At 48.6% G+C, this 16,843-nt stretch overlaps 2 protein-coding genes across 4 annotated transcripts in view; one reads left to right on the top strand and one right to left on the bottom strand.

Moving 5' to 3' along the window:
• CPNE3 (copine 3) overlaps positions 1 to 16,843 on the bottom strand; it is a 164,694-nt gene that overhangs the window by 42,030 nt on the left and 105,821 nt on the right. Inside the window, exons 9-10 of the mRNA XM_063924058.1 lie at positions 15,802 to 15,888; positions 6,212 to 6,271 (exon numbers count right to left, since the gene is read on the bottom strand). Of these exons, the coding sequence (XP_063780128.1) occupies positions 6,212 to 6,271; positions 15,802 to 15,888 (147 nt within the window). The remainder of the gene's footprint in view (positions 1 to 6,211; positions 6,272 to 15,801; positions 15,889 to 16,843) is intronic.
• The window catches only part of RMDN1 (regulator of microtubule dynamics 1), a 233,823-nt gene continuing 232,121 nt past the window's right edge, over positions 15,142 to 16,843 (top strand). Inside the window, exon 1 of one of the 3 annotated variants that reach the window (XM_063924061.1) lies at positions 15,142 to 15,390. The gene's annotated coding sequence lies outside the window, so the exon portion shown is untranslated. The remainder of the gene's footprint in view (positions 15,391 to 16,843) is intronic. The other 2 variants (XM_063924063.1, XM_063924062.1) reach the window with 2 other exon arrangements.

The following is a 16,843-nucleotide window of genomic DNA, read 5'->3' as shown; positions in this document are numbered from 1 at the left end:
TTTACAAGACACTTAAGTATTCTACCTGCCTTTTTTAGTCAGTGTTAGTTAAGAAAGAGTGCACTTAGTCAGGGTTTCCTAGTACAATTACCCTGTGATACACATCCAGTTCTTACTGTGTACTGTTATATCTATTGTTATATAGCTGTGTAAGCTAGTCCAGTGCAGTATTATTGTCTGTAATAACCTCTGCATTGTACAGACTGTGACTATTTGTGTGTGCATTTGATAGCTGAGTGGTGTCCATTTCGTGTCTTTCACTCAACCTGCTATCCGTATATTCTATAACCTGAGGGTGCTTGTTGCGTCAGGTTTTATCTAATATAGGATTTTCACAAAGATATACTGTTTAACGTATTTTTCTCTGTGATTTAGTCACCATATCTCTCCTTTATCTCTGCTGGTGCTGACTACACTGCACAGTGGTTTGGGCTAGAGGTATTGTGCTGCTGACAAATTGTACTGTGTTACCTGATACTGCAAGTTATATCATGTCTGCTTCTGAGGGTAACAGTTCTGGGGCTGAACACACTGCCGGTGTTGCTGAAGCCGCAGATAACTATGAGGAGAATATAGCAGCTTTGGGCTCTGGTTCTGGGGGCTCCTTGACCCCCAGTGGGACGGTGGCAACGTGGGCAAATAATGACCCGCCGTGGGATGCTTTTTCCACGCTTCTGCATACGTTAGTTAATAAACTAACACCCCCTATGGGACCCCCAATGCCGATGCAGCCATTTGTGGTCCCTGCAGCTAACCCGCCATGGGCGGACGATTTATCTGCTCAGATAAACAAGTTGAACCAGTCCCTGACTACTAAAAAGTCTGACCGTCACTCGCCTACGTCCAAGGGGTCCTCTAAGCGAGCGCTTGTCTCCTCACAATCCACTGCTGTCACTGACACCTCGTCGGATGAAGACAGCACTTACACTGACCCCACAGGTTCTGACTCAGAGACGGCTGATGGGGAGGGTGGTTCACATGTGGATGTTCCTGATCTTTTGGAGGCTATTAAGTTAATTTTACAGATTACGGATGATCCCGAGCCATCCGTTCCTCCTAAGAAACCAGATAGGTTCAAGCGTCAGAAGGTGATTAAACAAGTTTTACCTCACTCTGATCACCTAGTGGATATACGTCAGGAACCCTGGGGAAACCCGGGTACGAAGTTTGTGCCTCAAAAGAAGATGCTGGCTCGCTATCCCCTCTCGCCGGAGCTGTCTAAGAACTGGGAAACGCCTCCTCCAGTGGACTCACATGTGGCTAGGATGGTGGTTTCCTCAGCTCTACAGGTCACCACCGTCACGTCTCTAAAAGAGCCTACGGATAAACGTGTGGAGGGTTGTCTGAAAGCGATTTACACCCTCACGGGTGCTGCACAAAGGCCGACTATTGCAGCTACTTGGGCTGCAGAGGCCATTGAAGCATGGGCCTTGGAGTTAGATGCTGAAATCTCCTCTGACCATGCTAGATAATGCTTGTCTTATATTGTCACAGCTTCTCATAATGTTAAAGAGGCGGCTTCTAATGCCGGTATCCTGGCAGCCGAGGCCTCTACTACGTCAGTCCTGGCTCGCCGGATATTGTGGCTGAGATCCTGGTCTGTGGATCTGGACTCTAGAAAAACCCTGGAGGTACTCCCTTTTAAGGAAGATATTCTGTTTGGGGAGGATTTAAATAAGATTGTGGCTGACTTGGCTACTGCCAAAACTGCCTGTCTGCCAAGTACTGCTCCTTCTGTGTCGAAGGCTAAAGGTACTTATTTTCGCCCCTTTCGTCCTTCAGGTAAAGCAAAAGTTCAGGCGTACAAGAAGCAGGCCCGCACTTCCAAACCTGGTAAGCCTAAGCCCAAAAGAGCCTGGGCGGCCCGTCAGCCAGCTTCCAAGACAGATAAGCCTGCCGCATGACGGGGCGGGCCTCCCACTGGGGGATCCCAGGGTTGGGGGCCGGCTTCTAGGGTATACCCAGGAATGGTTGAAGACCACTTCAGATGCCTGGGTACGGGAAGTCGTCACGCGAGGTTACGCCATAGCCTTCAAAAACCGACCCCCTCGTCGATTTTGCCAGACAGATGGACAAGACAAAGGCAAACACTCTACATTCGGTGGTACAGACCCTCCTGGATACAGGAGTCGTAGTACGGGTGCCTTTTGCGCATAGGGGCCGGGGGTACTATTCTCCGCTGTTTCTAGTCCCGAAACCGAATGGGTCCTCCCGGCCCATTCTCAACCTCAAGGTATTGAACAGGATTGTGAAGGTTTCCAGGTTCCAGATGGAAACCCTTCGCTCTATAGTTCTGGCCTTGGAACTTGGGGACTTCATGGTCTCCCTGGATATACAGGATGCTTACCTGCATATTCCTATAGCAGTGTCTCATCAGCAATACCTGAGATTTGCGATTGGCAACAGCCATTACCAGTTTCGGGCGTTAACTTTTGGTTTAACAACAGCTCCACGAGTCTTTACAAAAGTCATGGCGGTGATGACGGTGGTACTCTGCCGTCAAGGGGTCAGGATACTGCCGTATTTGGACGACTTGTTAATCCTGGCAAATTCCCCAGAACTTCTCCTGCGTCATCTAGATGTGACAGTCCGGTTTCTGCAAGCCCACGGGTGGCTCATCAACTGGAGGAAGTCATCCCTGATCCCTACTCAGAGCATGGTGCATCTGGGAACACTATTGGACACTCACAACCAGTGGTTGTTCCTGTCTCAGGAGAAAGTCCTGAAACTTCAGGACAGGATTCGTTGCTTCCTATCTCGTCCGCAAGTGTCGATACATTCGGCGATGCAGGTGCTGGGCCTCATGGTGTCAGCATTCGACATGGTGGAGTACGCTCAATTTCACTCTCGCCCTCTCCAGAGGCTGATTCTAGCCAAATGGGACGGCCTGCCTCACCGGATCAGGTCTCAAATGATCTCATTGACTCCGGAGGTCCGTCTGTCGCTGCTCTGGTGGCTCTGGGACCAACAACTGTGCAGGGGCCATCCGTTCTGGATATCCAACTGGGTCCTGTTGACGACAGATGCCAGTCTAAGAGGTTGGGGCGCGGTGCTGGAGCAACAGTCCCTTCAGGGGCGGTGGACCAAGGAGGAGTCCCTCCTCTCGATCAATATTCTGGAGTTGCGGGCGGTCTTCAATGCCTTGAACCTAGCCCAGCATTTTATTCAGAACCGTCCTGTTCAAGTATAGTCGGACAACGCCACCACAGTGGCTTACATAGATCATCAAGGCGGCACTCGAAGCCGCCTAGCAATGAAGGAAGTCTCACGGATTCTACAGTGGGCATAACGCCATCTACCGGCCATATCGGCAATATTCATTCCGTGAGTCCTGAATTGGGAAGCGGACTTTCTCAGTCGTCAGGACGTGCATACCGGCAAGTGGGGCCTCCATCCAGGAGTGTTTCAACTCCTAGTGGAAAGGTGGGGCCTTCCAGACGTAGATCTGATGGCGTCTCGACACAATCACAAGGTTCCGGTCTTCGGAGCAAGGACAAGGGATCCCCAAGCAGCATTCGTGGATGGCTGGCGGTACCGTGGAGGTTTCGGCTGCCGTACGTGTTCGCTCCGGTGTCACTCCTGCCCAGGGTAATTCGGAAGTTCAAGCAAGAAAAAGGAATTCTGCTTCTCATAGCTCCAGCGTGGCCCAGACGGCACTGGTTCTCAGACCTGCAAGGCCTATCGTCAGAGCGTCCAATTCTATTTCCACAACGCCCAGACCTCCTCGTTCAGGGCCCCTGTGTCTACCAGAACCTAGCTCGGCTGTCTTTGACGGCGTGGCTCTTGAAGCTTCCGTCTTGAGGGCTAAAGGGTTTTCTGAGGCGGTCATTCAAACTATGTTGCGGGCCCGGAAACCGGCTTCGGTTCGGATTTAGTATAGGGTCTGGCATTCTTACTTTGTTTGGTGCGCATCTAACGATTATGACGCTTCCAAGTTTAGTATAGCCAAGTTGTTGGCTTTTCTTCAGCAGGGCCTGGACTTAGGCCTGCGTCTGGCCTCCCTCAAGGTTCAAATATCTGCCTTGTCGGTGTGGTTTCAGTGAAAAATTGCGACCTTACCTGATGTGCATACCTTTACTCAGGGCGTGTTGCGTATCCAACCTCCCTATGTCCCGCCTGTGGCGCCTTGGGACTTGTCGGTGGTTTTGGAGGCGTTACAAGAGTCTCCATTTGAACCTCTTGGTTCAGCTGACCTTAAGTGGCTTTCCCTTAAGGTGGTGTTTCTGCTGGCTATTGCTTCAGCTAGAAGAGTGTCGGATTTGGGTGCCTTGTCCTGTAGTTCCCCATATCCGACATTTCACCGTGACCGGGCGGTTCTTAGGACTCGTCCCGGCTATCTACCGAAGGTGGTTTCTTCGTTCCACCTTAATCAGGAGATTGTAGTTCCGGCACTTGTTTCTCCTGATCTGTCTCCCAAAGAGCGGTCTTTGGATGTGGTACGGGCTCTCTGTATCTATGTGAAGAGAACTGCTCCTATTAGGAAATCTGATTCTCTTTTTGCTGTGTTTGGGTTTCACAAACGGGGCTGGCCTGCTCACAAGCAAACTCTGGCCAGATGGATTAGAATGGTGATTGCACATGCTTATGTGAAGGCTGGTCTCTCTGCTCCTGATCACATTAAGGCCCATTCTACTCGGTCTGTTGGACCTTCTTGGGCGGCCCAACGTGGTGCGACCCTTGAACAATTGTGCAAGGCGGCTACGTGGTCCTCTGTGAACATGTTCATAAGGTTCTATGCCTTCGATACTGCCGCTTCCCAGGATGCTTCCTTTGGACGCCGGGTTCTTGTGCCCGCTACAGTGCGTCCCCTCCCATAAGGAACTGCTTTAGGACATCCCCATTGTCCAATCCTTGTGGAGCCCAGTGTACCCCGCAGCAGAAAACGAGTTTTATGGTAAGAACTTACCTTTGTTAAAACTCTTTCTGCGAGGTACACTGGGCTCCACAAGGCGCCCACCCTGACGCACTTAGCTTCTTTGGGTTGGTATGGCATTAGCCGCTGACACTTCGCCTGTCGGGAGAGTGTGGTGTTTGTGGCAACTGGCAGTTGTCGTCTCTTTGACTTGCTACTGCATTGGGCTGGTTAACAAAACTGAGCTCCTGTGCACAGAGGCGGGGTGATATAGGAGGCGGCGCTATGCATCTTGGGAAGAAGGTAAAAGCTTTTGAGCCTGTTGGTGCTTCGGATCAAGATCCTACTCTACACCCCATTGTCCATTCCTTGTGGAGCCCAGTGTACCTCGCAGAAAGAATTTAACAAAGGTAAGTTCTTACTATAAAACTCGTTTTGGGCATATACTAGAGTCTGCTTGCCTTTTCTATTAAACAAGGTGAATGGTGGATCAGCTAAACTTAGGTGGTGTGGCGTGTGTAACTGAAATGCATGATTGTGACAGCAGCAGTTAAAGTAGGTTTGAACTGTACAATGTAACTATCAATTGCAGGACCACCTTCCTTTACATACATTCATCCTCTTTCTTCACATTTACATTTCGTTTTCACTTCTCTCGGCTTCTGCCATACTTACCTTATTTGTAAGACCCATCTCTGGGAAAAGCCCACAGGGGAGACGCTATAGGCAACTTTAGGGGAAGAGGGGGGAGGGGGGGTGCATGCTAACATGTCATTAGGCAATGCCCCCGTAACGGCACAATGAAGTGTGTCGGCAAGGAACGGGTGTGGCTAAATGATGCAATTTCACCACATGTAACCCCGCCCACTCAAAACACAGCCGCGATTCTTGTTGTTTTCTCCACATCCTGCCCGCTACCCTATGCAAGTGGGCGGGATGTGGGAGATCTGGCCACTGTTCCAGGAAAACTGGGAGTCTCCCGAAGCTTCCGGGAGAGTAGGTAAGTATGGCTTCTGCCTATTGACATAAAACTATGTACCCTAAGCAGAGTGGAGTGTTTCCATCATTGAAAGTCCTGAAAGTTTAGATGACGGATACAAAGAACAAACAAAGGGGTAAATTTATTAAGCAGCGGCTTGATGTGTTTGACCCCAAAATTTACAATGGCTTATAAGGCTTGCTTAGTAAATTTAACCTCCCCTCTCCCCCCGTTTCATTCTAAATATATTGTCCGGCATGCAATTTTTTTAAACATTTGTTTTTTATATAAATTAGCAGTAGACCTGTATGACCATGGGCCAGAAAATGTCAGGCAGGAATATACTACAATAATGAATGAATACCATTAGAGATACTTACAACAAAATTCATCTGACAGCCTCCCATAATATAATCAAGAAAGGTGTATTCCACTACAATCTAAAAGAGATGAAATAGGAAAACAATATGTGAATTGGTTTTATACAACAAAGAGAAGGTCTTGTTACTTTTATGTTGAATGGCCAAACAGAAAGATTGTCGCAGGTAACAAGAGCAATTCCCAATTACAGTACTGCCATCTGCTGGACAGAGCGAGAGCCCCCGGTTGCCTAGGTTAGATAAGTGACACATAGGAACAAAGGGTTTCATTTGTATTTGTCTGCAAACCCAATGGTTTACCTACAAATCCAATGATTTGGGGTCAGCACAAGAGCAGGTCCTATTCTGCGCACGCCCGACACCAGTTCTTCACATGTGCAGAATGGGTCCTGCGTGGTCGCCCCAGTCCCTTCTTGATTGACATGATGTGGCGAGGGCAGCGACCGCGGGATGACGCCTCTGTTTTGTAGGCATGCCAAGTCCGGGTCTGTGTTGTCAGTCACAGACTTCCTAGACCCAGCAGAGGGGTTATGACGGTCCCAGTTTGAGCAAGCTTTTGCTTACACAGACTGACCAAGGTCTGCTACCATCGTGACGGATGGTCGCGATGGTGATCCGATGCGGCGTCTTCGGGCGTAGCACTCATTTCGAAGATGCATTTGAATTTTAGTTGTACGCTATTACACAATCACTTCCTTGCGGCTGTGCAATACTGACAACATCTCAATCAGGCCCATAGATTCCCAGGGAACCTGCCATTTACACACTGCACACAGCTGGAAGTGTAAGTGACGAGATCCTGTGGTATCAGCAATCACAGACTGTAATCAGGGCTCGTGTAACTGTAACTAGACATTTATACTGCCTGCTATGTGCTGCTAAACAGTCTATGAGTGCCACACTCCTTGAGGGTAAAATACATCTTCCGCACCCTTAGCCTAAAGCAGTCATCACACCTGAGATTCTCACTTAGCAGGAACACAGCTATGAAGAGATAGTCTTCAATATTTATGAGCAATTTTCCTTCTGTCACCAATCATTCCACACAAGGAGGGACACATCTATTTGTATGGGGAACTTTCCTTATTCAGCAGACTTTATGTTCTGGCTAAAACAGGAATTTAAAAAGCTGCTCAAGTGACGGCATAAATGGAAAATAATAAGAATTTACTTACCGATAATTCTATTTCTCGTAGTCCGTAGTGGATGCTGGGGACTCCGTCAGGACCATGGGGAATAGCGGCTCCGCAGGAGACAGGGCACAAAAATAAAGCTTTAGGATCAGGTGGTGTGTACTGGCTCCTCCCCCTATGACCCTCCTCCAAGCCTCAGTTAGGATACTGTGCCCGGACGAGCGTACACAATAAGGAAGGATATTGAACCCCGGGTAAGACTCATACCAGCCACACCAATCACACCGTATAACTTGTGATCTGAACCCAGTTAACAGTATGACAACGTAGGAGCCTCTGAACAGACGGCTCACAACAAATAACAACCCGATTTTTTTGTAGCAATAACTATGTACAAGTATTGCAGACAATCCGCACTTGGGATGGGCGCCCAGCATCCACTACGGACTACGAGAAATAGAATTATCGGTAAGTAAATTCTTATTTTCTCTAACGTCCTAAGTGGATGCTGGGGACTCCGTCAGGACCATGGGGATTATACCAAAGCTCCCAAACGGGCGGGAGAGTGCGGATGACTCTGCAGCACCGAATGAGAGAACTCAAGGTCCTCCTCAGCCAGGGTATCAAATTTGTAGAATTTTGCAAACGTATTTGCCCCTGACCAAGTAGCAGCTCGGCAGAGTTGTAATGCCGAGACTCCACGGGCAGCCGCCCAGGATGAGCCCACTTTCCTTGTGGAATGGGCCTTGACAGATTTAGGTTGTGGCAAGCCTGCCACAGAATGTGCAAGTTGAATTGTGCTACAAATCCAACGAGCAATCGTCTGCTTAGAAGCAGGAGCACCCATCTTGTTGGGTGCATACAATATAAGCAGTGAGTCAGACTTTCTGACTCCCGCCGTTCTTGAAATATATATTTTCAATGCCCGGACCACGTCCAACAACTTGGAATCCTCCAACTCGTTAGTAGCCGCAGGCACCACAATAGGCTGGTTCAGGTGAAACGCTGACACCACCTTAGGCAGAAAATGAGGACGCGTCCGCAGTTCTGCCCTGTCCGTATGGAAAATCAGATATGGGCTCTTATATGATAAAGCCGCCAATTCTGATACTCTCCTGGCTGAAGCCAGGGCCAGTAGCATGGTTACTTTCCATGTGAGATACTTCAGCTCCACCGATTTGAGCGGCTCAAACCAATGGGATTTGAGAAAATCCAAGACTACATTAAGATCCCACGGTGCCACTGGGGGCACAACCGGGGGCTGTATATGTAGTACTCCTTTTACAAAAGTCTGGACTTCAGGAACTGAAGCCAATTCTTTCTGGAAGAAAATCGACAGGGCCGAAATTTGAACCTTAATGGACCCCAATTTGAGGCCCATAGATAATCCTGTTTGCAGGAAATGTAGGAATCGACCCAGTTGAAATTCCTCCGTGGGGGCCTTCCTGGCCTCACACCACGCAACATATTTTCTCCAAATGCGGTGATAATGTTGTGCAGTCACCTCCTTCCTGGCTTTTACCAGTGTAGGAATGACCTCTTCCGGAATGCCTTTTTCCTTTAGAATTCGGCGTTCAACCGCCATGCCGTCAAACGCAGCCGCGGTAAGTCTTGGAATAGACACGGTCCCTGCTGAAGCAGGTCCCGTCTTAGAGGTAGAGGCCACGGATCCTCCGTGAGCATCTCTTGAAGTTCCGGGTACCAAGTTCTTCTTGGCCAATCCGGAGCCACTAGTATCGTTCTTACTCCCTTCTGCCGTATAATTCTCAGTACTTTTGGTATGAGAGGCAGAGGAGGGAACACATACACTGACTGGAACACCCACGGTGTTACCAGAGCGTCCACAGCTATTGCCTGAGGATCTCTTGACCTGGCGCAATACCTGTCCAGTTTTTTGTTGAGGCGGGACGCCATCATATCCACCATTGGTTTTTCCCAACGGTTCACAATCATGTGGAAGACTTCTGGATGAAGTCCCCACTCTCCCGGGTGTAGATCGTGTCTGCTGAGGAAGTCTGCTTCCCAGTTGTCCACTCCCGGAATGAATACTGCTGACAGTGCTATCACATGATCTTCCGCCCAGCGAAGAATCCTTGCAGCTTCTGCCATTGCTGTCCTGCTTCTTGTGCCGCCCTGTCTGTTTACGTGGGCGACTGCCGTGATGTTGTCCGACTGGATCAACACCGGCTGACCCTGAAGCAGGGGTTTTGCCAGACTTAGAGCATTGTAAATCGCTCTTAGCTCCAGTATATTTATGTGAAGAGACATCTCCAGGCTTGACCATACTCCCTGGAAGTTTCTTCCTTGTGTGACCGCTCCCCAGCCTCTCAGACTGGCATCCGTGGTCACCAGGACCCAGTCCTGTATGCCGAATCTGCGGCCCTCTAACAGATGAGCACTCTGCAACCACCACAGAAGAGACACCCTTGTCCGTGGCGATAAGGTTATCCGCTGATGCATCTGCAGATGCGATCCGGACCATTTGTCCAGCAGATCCCACTGAAAAGTTCGTGCGTGGAATCTGCCGAATGGAATCGCTTCGTAAGAAGCCACCATCTTTCCCAGGACTCTTGTGCATTGATGTACAGACACTGTCCCTGGTTTTAGGAGGTTCCTGACAAGTTCGGATAACTCCCTGGCTTTCTCCTCCGGAAGAAACACCTTTTTCTGAACCGTGTCCAGAATCATTCCCAGGAACAGCAGACGTGTTGTCGGGGTCAACTGAGATTTTGGAAAATTCAGAATCCACCCGTGTTGTTGCAGCACTACTTGGGTTAGTGCTACTCCGTCCTCCAGCTGTTCTCTGGACCTTGCCCTTATCAGGAGATCGTCCAAGTAAGGGATAATTAATACGCCTCTTCTTCGCAGAAGAATCATCATTTCGGCCATTACCTTGGTAAAGACCCGAGGTGCCGTGGACAATCCAAACGGCAGCGTCTGAAACTGATAATGACAGTTTTGCACCACGAACCTGAGGTACCCTTGATGTGAAGGGCAAATTGGGACATGCAGGTAAGCATCCTTTATGTCCAGGGACACCATAAAGTCCCCTTCTTCCAGATTCGCTATCACTGCTCTGAGTGACTCCATCTTGAACTTGAATTTTTGTATGTACAGGTTCAAAGATTTCAGATTTAGAATAGGTCTTACCGAGCCGTCCGGCTTCGGTACCACAAATAGCGTGGAGTAATACCCCTTTCCCTGTTGTAGGAGGGGTACCTTGACTATCACCTGCTGAGCAAACAGCTTGTGAATGGCTTCCAATACCGTCGCCCTGTCTGAGGGAGACGTTGGCAAAGCAGACTTTAGGAACCGGCGAGGGGGAGACTTCTCGAATTCCAACCTGTAACCCTGAGATACTACCTGCAGAATCCAGGGGTCCACCTGTGAGCAAGCCCACTGTGCGCTGAAATTCTTGAGTCGACCCCCCACCGTTCCTGAGTCCACTTGTAAGGCCCCAGCGTCATGCTGAGGGCTTTGCAGAACCCTGGGAGGGCTTCTGTTCCTGGGCAGGGGCTGCTTGCTGCCCTCTCTTACCCCTTCCTCTGCCCCTAGGCAGATATGACTGTCCTTTTGTCCGCTTGTTCTTATAGGACCGAAAGGACTGCGGCTGAAAAGACGGTGTCTTTTTCTGTTGGGAGGGGGTCTGAGGTAAAAAGGTGGATTTTCCGGCAGTTGCCGTGGCCACCAGATCCGATAGACCGACGCCAAATAATTCCTCCCCTTTATACGGCAATACTTCCATATGTCGTTTGGAATCCGCATCACCTGACCACTGTCGCGTCCATAAACTCCTTCTGGCAGATATGGACATCGCATTTACTCTCGATGCCAGAGTGCAAATATCTCTCTGCGCATCTCGCATATAAAGGAAAGCATCCTTTAATTGCTCTATAGTCAATAAAATACTGTCCCTATCCAGGGTATCAATATTTTCAGTCAGGGAATCCAACCAGACGACCCCAGCACTGCACATCCAGGCTGAGGCGATGGCCGGTCGCAGTATAACACCAGTATGTGTGTATATACTTTTTAGGGTAGTTTCCAGTCTCCTATCTGCTGGATCCTTGAGGGCGGCCGTATCCGGAGACGGTAACGCCACTTGTTTTGATAAGCGTGTGAGCGCCTTATCCACCCTAGGGGGTGTTTCCCAGCGCGCCCTAACCTCTGGCGGGAAAGGGTATAATGCTAATAACTTTTTTGAAATTAGCATTTTTCTATCTGGGTTAAACCACGCTTCATCACATACATCATTTAATTCCTCTGATTCAGGAAAAACTACAGGTAGTTTTTTCACCCCCCACATAATACCCCTTTTTGTGGTACTTGCAGCATCAGAGATATGCAAAGCCTCCTTCATTGCCGTGATCATATAACGTGTGGCCCTACTTGAAAATACGTTTGTTTCATCACCGTCGACACTAGATTCAGTGTCTGTGTCTGGGTCTGTGTCGACCAACTGAGGTAAAGGGCGCTTTACAGCCCATGACGGTGTCTGAGACGCCTGGGCAGGTACTAACTGGTTTGCCGGCCGTCTCATGTCGTCAACTGATTTTTGTAATGTGCTGACATTATCACGTAATTCCATAAACAAAGCCATCCATTCCGGTGTCGACTCCCTGGGGGGTGACATCACCATTATCGGCAATTGCTCTGCCTCCACGCCAACATCGTCCTCATACATGTCGACACACACGTACCGACACACAGCAGACACACAGGGAATGCTCTTATCGAAGACAGGACCCCACTAGCCCTTTGGGGAGACAGAGGGAGAGTTTGCCAGCACACACCCAAGCGCTATAATATATATGGGAACAACCTTATATAAGTGTTGTTCCTTATAGCAGCTTAAATATATCCAGTATATCGCCAAAAAATGCCCCCCCTCTCTGTTTTACCCTGTTTCTGTAGTGCAGTGCAGGGGAGAGTCCTGGGAGCCTTCCTCACAGCGGAGCTGAGCAGGAAAATGGCGCTGTGTGCTGAGGAGAATAAGCCCCGCCCCCTATTTCGGCGGGCTTTCCTCCCGTGGATTTAGATAACTGGCATGGGTTAAATACATACATATAGCCTTAATGGCTATATGTGATGTATTCTTTTGCCTTAAGGTAATAAAATATTGCTGCCCAGGGCGCCCCCAGCAGCGCCCTGCACCCTCCGTGACCGCTTGGTGTGAAGTGTGTGACAACAATGGCGCACAGCTGCAGTGCTGTGCGCTACCTTCATGAAGACTGAAGAGCCTTCTGCCGCCTGTTTCCGGACCTTCAATCTTCAGCATCTGTAAGGGGGGTCGGCGGCGCGGCTCCGGGACGAACCCCAGGGTGAGACCTGTGTTCCGACTCCCTCTGGAGCTAATGGTGTCCAGTAGCCTAAGAATCCAATCCATCCTGCATGCAGGTGAGTTGAAATTCTCTCCCCTAAGTCCCTCGATGCAGTGAGCCTGTTGCCAGCAGGACTCACTGAAAATAAAAAAACTTTTTCTAAGCAGCTCTTTAAGAGAGCCACCTAGATTGCACCCTGCTCGGACGGGCACAAAAACCTAACTGAGGCTTGGAGGAGGGTCATAGGGGGAGGAGCCAGTACACACCACCTGATCCTAAAGCTTTATTTTTGTGCCCTGTCTCCTGCGGAGCCGCTATTCCCCATGGTCCTGACGGAGTCCCCAGCATCCACTTAGGACGTTAGAGAAATTAATATTTTTTTAAAATCTACAGCCGTACTTTGAGGATACTATACAGCTTACACTCCCATAAGACACATGCCTGGACCTACAGACCCTCCATGAAGTTGTAGTAATGCAGTCTGTCCCACTGAATATTATTGTTACAGATAAAAACATAGGGGGTCATTCCGACCCGTTCGCATGCAGTGGTTTGTTGCTGCGGTGCGAACAGGTTCGGAATATGCCTGTGCGGCGGCCGCACTGTGCATGCTTGACGTTACCCGGCGACCCCGTCCAGGACAACGCAGAAAGCGGTCGCAGAGCCGACTGCAAGAAGATTGACAGAAAAAAGGCATACCTGGGCGTCACCGAAGCGTTGCCAGACGTTTTCGGGGAGTGGATAAGAAAACGCAGGCGTGTCCAGGAGAGCGGAGGGCGGATGTCTGACGTCAAAGCCGGCTCCATCATCACAGAGATCGTCGCACAGGGTAAGTATGTCCAGGGCTGGTCTTGTTTTACTTGAATTTTTTTTTAGCTTCGCAGAGCTGCACAAGCGTTCGCAGCCCTGCTAAGCTAAAATACACTCCCCATAGGCGTGGACTAGTTGATCACAGCAGCAGCAAAAAGTTGCTGGCTGCAATCAACTCGGAATGACCACCATAGGGCAGCTCTCCAGCACAAGTGATCGCTCACACACACACACACACACACACACACACACACACACACACACACACACACACACACACACACACACACACACACACACACACACACACACACACGTACACGTCTGAATTACCCCCATAATTTTATATGTGTAGCAGACCGTTATTAACGGCTAAACGGATTCATCTGCATCTACATAGATAAATGTTCTAAGCTTTTCCTAAAGGGTAACTGCAAGAAAATGGAAAATAACATTTTTAGACGGGCTGACGTCTTGATACTTGAAATAGGACTTCTCCCAGAACTGCCATTTACAAGATATGGCTGCTGCGGCCACTGAGCGACACTTTTGATTATCTGACACTTCTTAATAACATATAAACAACTGTATAGAGAATTATGGAAAGGCCTGGGCATGCCCCCAGCGTGATGTGCAACAGAGGCATGACACCCACCCACGCCCCCAATGTGAAATACTAAATTCAAGTACAAGTCCTAATTCATTGTCAACATTTTCTTTCAGTGAGAAATGAACCTGTGTAATGATTTTAATTAGACAAAATTATTTTTGAAACTATCTATACAGCAAATAAAAATTAAAATAAATGACCATAATCAAGACACGTCTAATTGTGTGAAAGACATGATTGCAAAATTAAATAAGGGCATAACCAGAACTTTGTGATACCCAAAGCAATATTTAGAAGACATCCCTAATGTTTCTAGAGAGACAACTTCTCCAGGGATGCAGTTAAAATGGCGGCTGTCGGGATGCCGGCGTTCAGGATACCGACGCCAGAATCCCAACAGCCGACATTATACCGGTGGCCGGAATCCCAACACCTGCCCGGATTTCCCACTCGGTCGCAGGGGCCACGCTATCAACTGAGTGGGAATAGAACTTGTGGTGGGCAAAGCTTGCAACCGGCACCGAAGCGTGGCGAGCGCAGCGGAGTTACATCACGATTTTACCCAACTTCAAAGCAGACACTCCGTTTAACACATCACGGTGAGATCACTTCAGCAGTATACGGGACTTTCACCTCTCACTCTAGGATGGCCCGCATAAAGAGACGGTATGACATTCCTTATTATACCCAGAACGGTACCAGTATGCACAGCCACAGGGGACTAAAGGATTCATTCAGCTAATTTATCCTATTAGCCTCAGTATTCGCTGTTCATTACAGTTTATGCATATCATTTGTATGTATTTTCTATATTTATATTTGTTTTAAAAACATTAACCTCAAATTGAGGGCTACATATTTTACTTATTGTGAGGAGACCAGGGAAAGGGATGTCTAGGACATGCTTTCATGTTAAAAAGGATAGAGTTAATCCTATGGCCCAAGTTCTGAGTTCTTAAATTGAAGCCCTCAGTCTGCAGAAGTCACACACAGGAAGTATCCCAGAAGCATACAGCAGGGGAGTGTTTCTTTTAGAAAAGCCCTCCTCCTTCCCCTCTGGAAAGACTGACAGCATTATCCACCAATCAGAAAGGAGGAGAGAGAAGGAACCAGCAAGGGGGAATTGTGGGGGGAGGAAGTGGCTGGGAGAAGGAGACTGTGTGTGTGTGGAGGTGATGGTGCACAGCTAGACTCACTGGAGGTTGGGGTGTCGTCCCCTCTCAGTGTCATCAGTGACCAGCCACTCTGTGTGCCCTGCTACAGCTGTCATTACTGCCCAGGACTGGAGGAGATATACAGCAGCTGGTAAGGACTTTGCTGAACTCTGAGTGGACATTATTAGTATAACCCTGCTTGCTGTTCACTGGATTTCTGGGTCTCCCTGAATAAAGATCACCTTGATTTTCATTATAACTGGCTCCACAGTGTGATCCCTGAACCCCAGGATACCCAGGTCACCCGGTATCCTCACACTTATTACACTTATAATCTCACACCAGATATTCTTCAGTGTATCATTTACTCACTCACTCACTCACTTCTGTGCTACCTGATCTGTTTTCCCTTCGTGCCTATGAGTTCATGTAACTACACCAGCTCAATACCTGCTCTCAAGCAGCTGCGTACTTGAGTGCACGCATTTGGGAGCACGTGTGTGTAGCAGCACCTCCTTCCCATTTCTCCCTCTAAGGAACAGAACGGAGTCACTATACCCACCTGGCAATGTTTTACACTCACTACCCCGGAATTTCTGTAGCTTTTCTTCTTTAGTTTCTTCTTTTCATTTATGCAGTCAAACTCCACCTATAATGACAAAGATGTTGCTTATTTATATTTATCCAACTAAAGGTTTCATCATTGCTCCTACAGCTGAGTGTCTGCAACTGATAATGCACAAACCAGGTGCAATTCTCCGTGTGATGGGGGCAGGTTTATACTCTTACACTGTATGTATGCACCAGCACCATCCATCCGCTTGTGAGAGTAGTCTATAGCACTATCGGTAAGCAGCACTATGGGGGTAATTCCAAGTTGATCGCAGCAGGAATTTTGTTAGCAGTTGGACAAAACCATGTGCACTGCAGGGGAGGCAAATTTAACATGTGCAGAGAGAGTTAGATTTGGGTGGGGTGTGTTCAATCTGCAACCTAATTTGCTGTGTAAAAATAAAGCAGCCAGTATTTACCCTGCACAGAAATAAAAATAACCCACCCAAATCTAACTCTCTCTGCACATGTTATATCTGCCTCCCCTGCAGTGCACATGGTTTTGCCCAACTGCTAACAAAATTCCTGCTGCGATCAACTTGGAATTACCCCCTATGAGTACAAATTTACACCAGCCTGCAGCACTATCAGTGCGCATTTACACCAGCCTGCAGCACTATCAGTGCGCATTTACACCAGCCTGCAGCACTATCAGTGCGCATTTACACAAGTGTGCAGCACTATCAGAGCATTTACACCAGCCTGCAGCACTAGGAGTATACATTTACACCAGCCTGCAGCACTATCAGTGCGCATTTTCACCAGCATGCAGCACACATTTACACCAGCCTGCAGCAATATCCGTGCGCATTTACACTATCCTGAAGCACTATCAGTGCGCATTTACACCAGCCTGCAGCACTATCAGTGCACATTTACACCAGCTTGCAGCATTATCAGTGCACATTTACACCAGCTTGCAGCATTATCAGTGCACATTTACACCAGCTTGCAGCATTATCACTGCACATTTACACCAGCTTGCAGCATTA

Source organism: Pseudophryne corroboree, chromosome 5, assembly GCF_028390025.1.
Source record: "Pseudophryne corroboree isolate aPseCor3 chromosome 5, aPseCor3.hap2, whole genome shotgun sequence".
Taxonomy (NCBI): domain Eukaryota; kingdom Metazoa; phylum Chordata; class Amphibia; order Anura; family Myobatrachidae; genus Pseudophryne; species Pseudophryne corroboree.
This window is presented reverse-complemented; position numbering and strand designations above follow the sequence as displayed.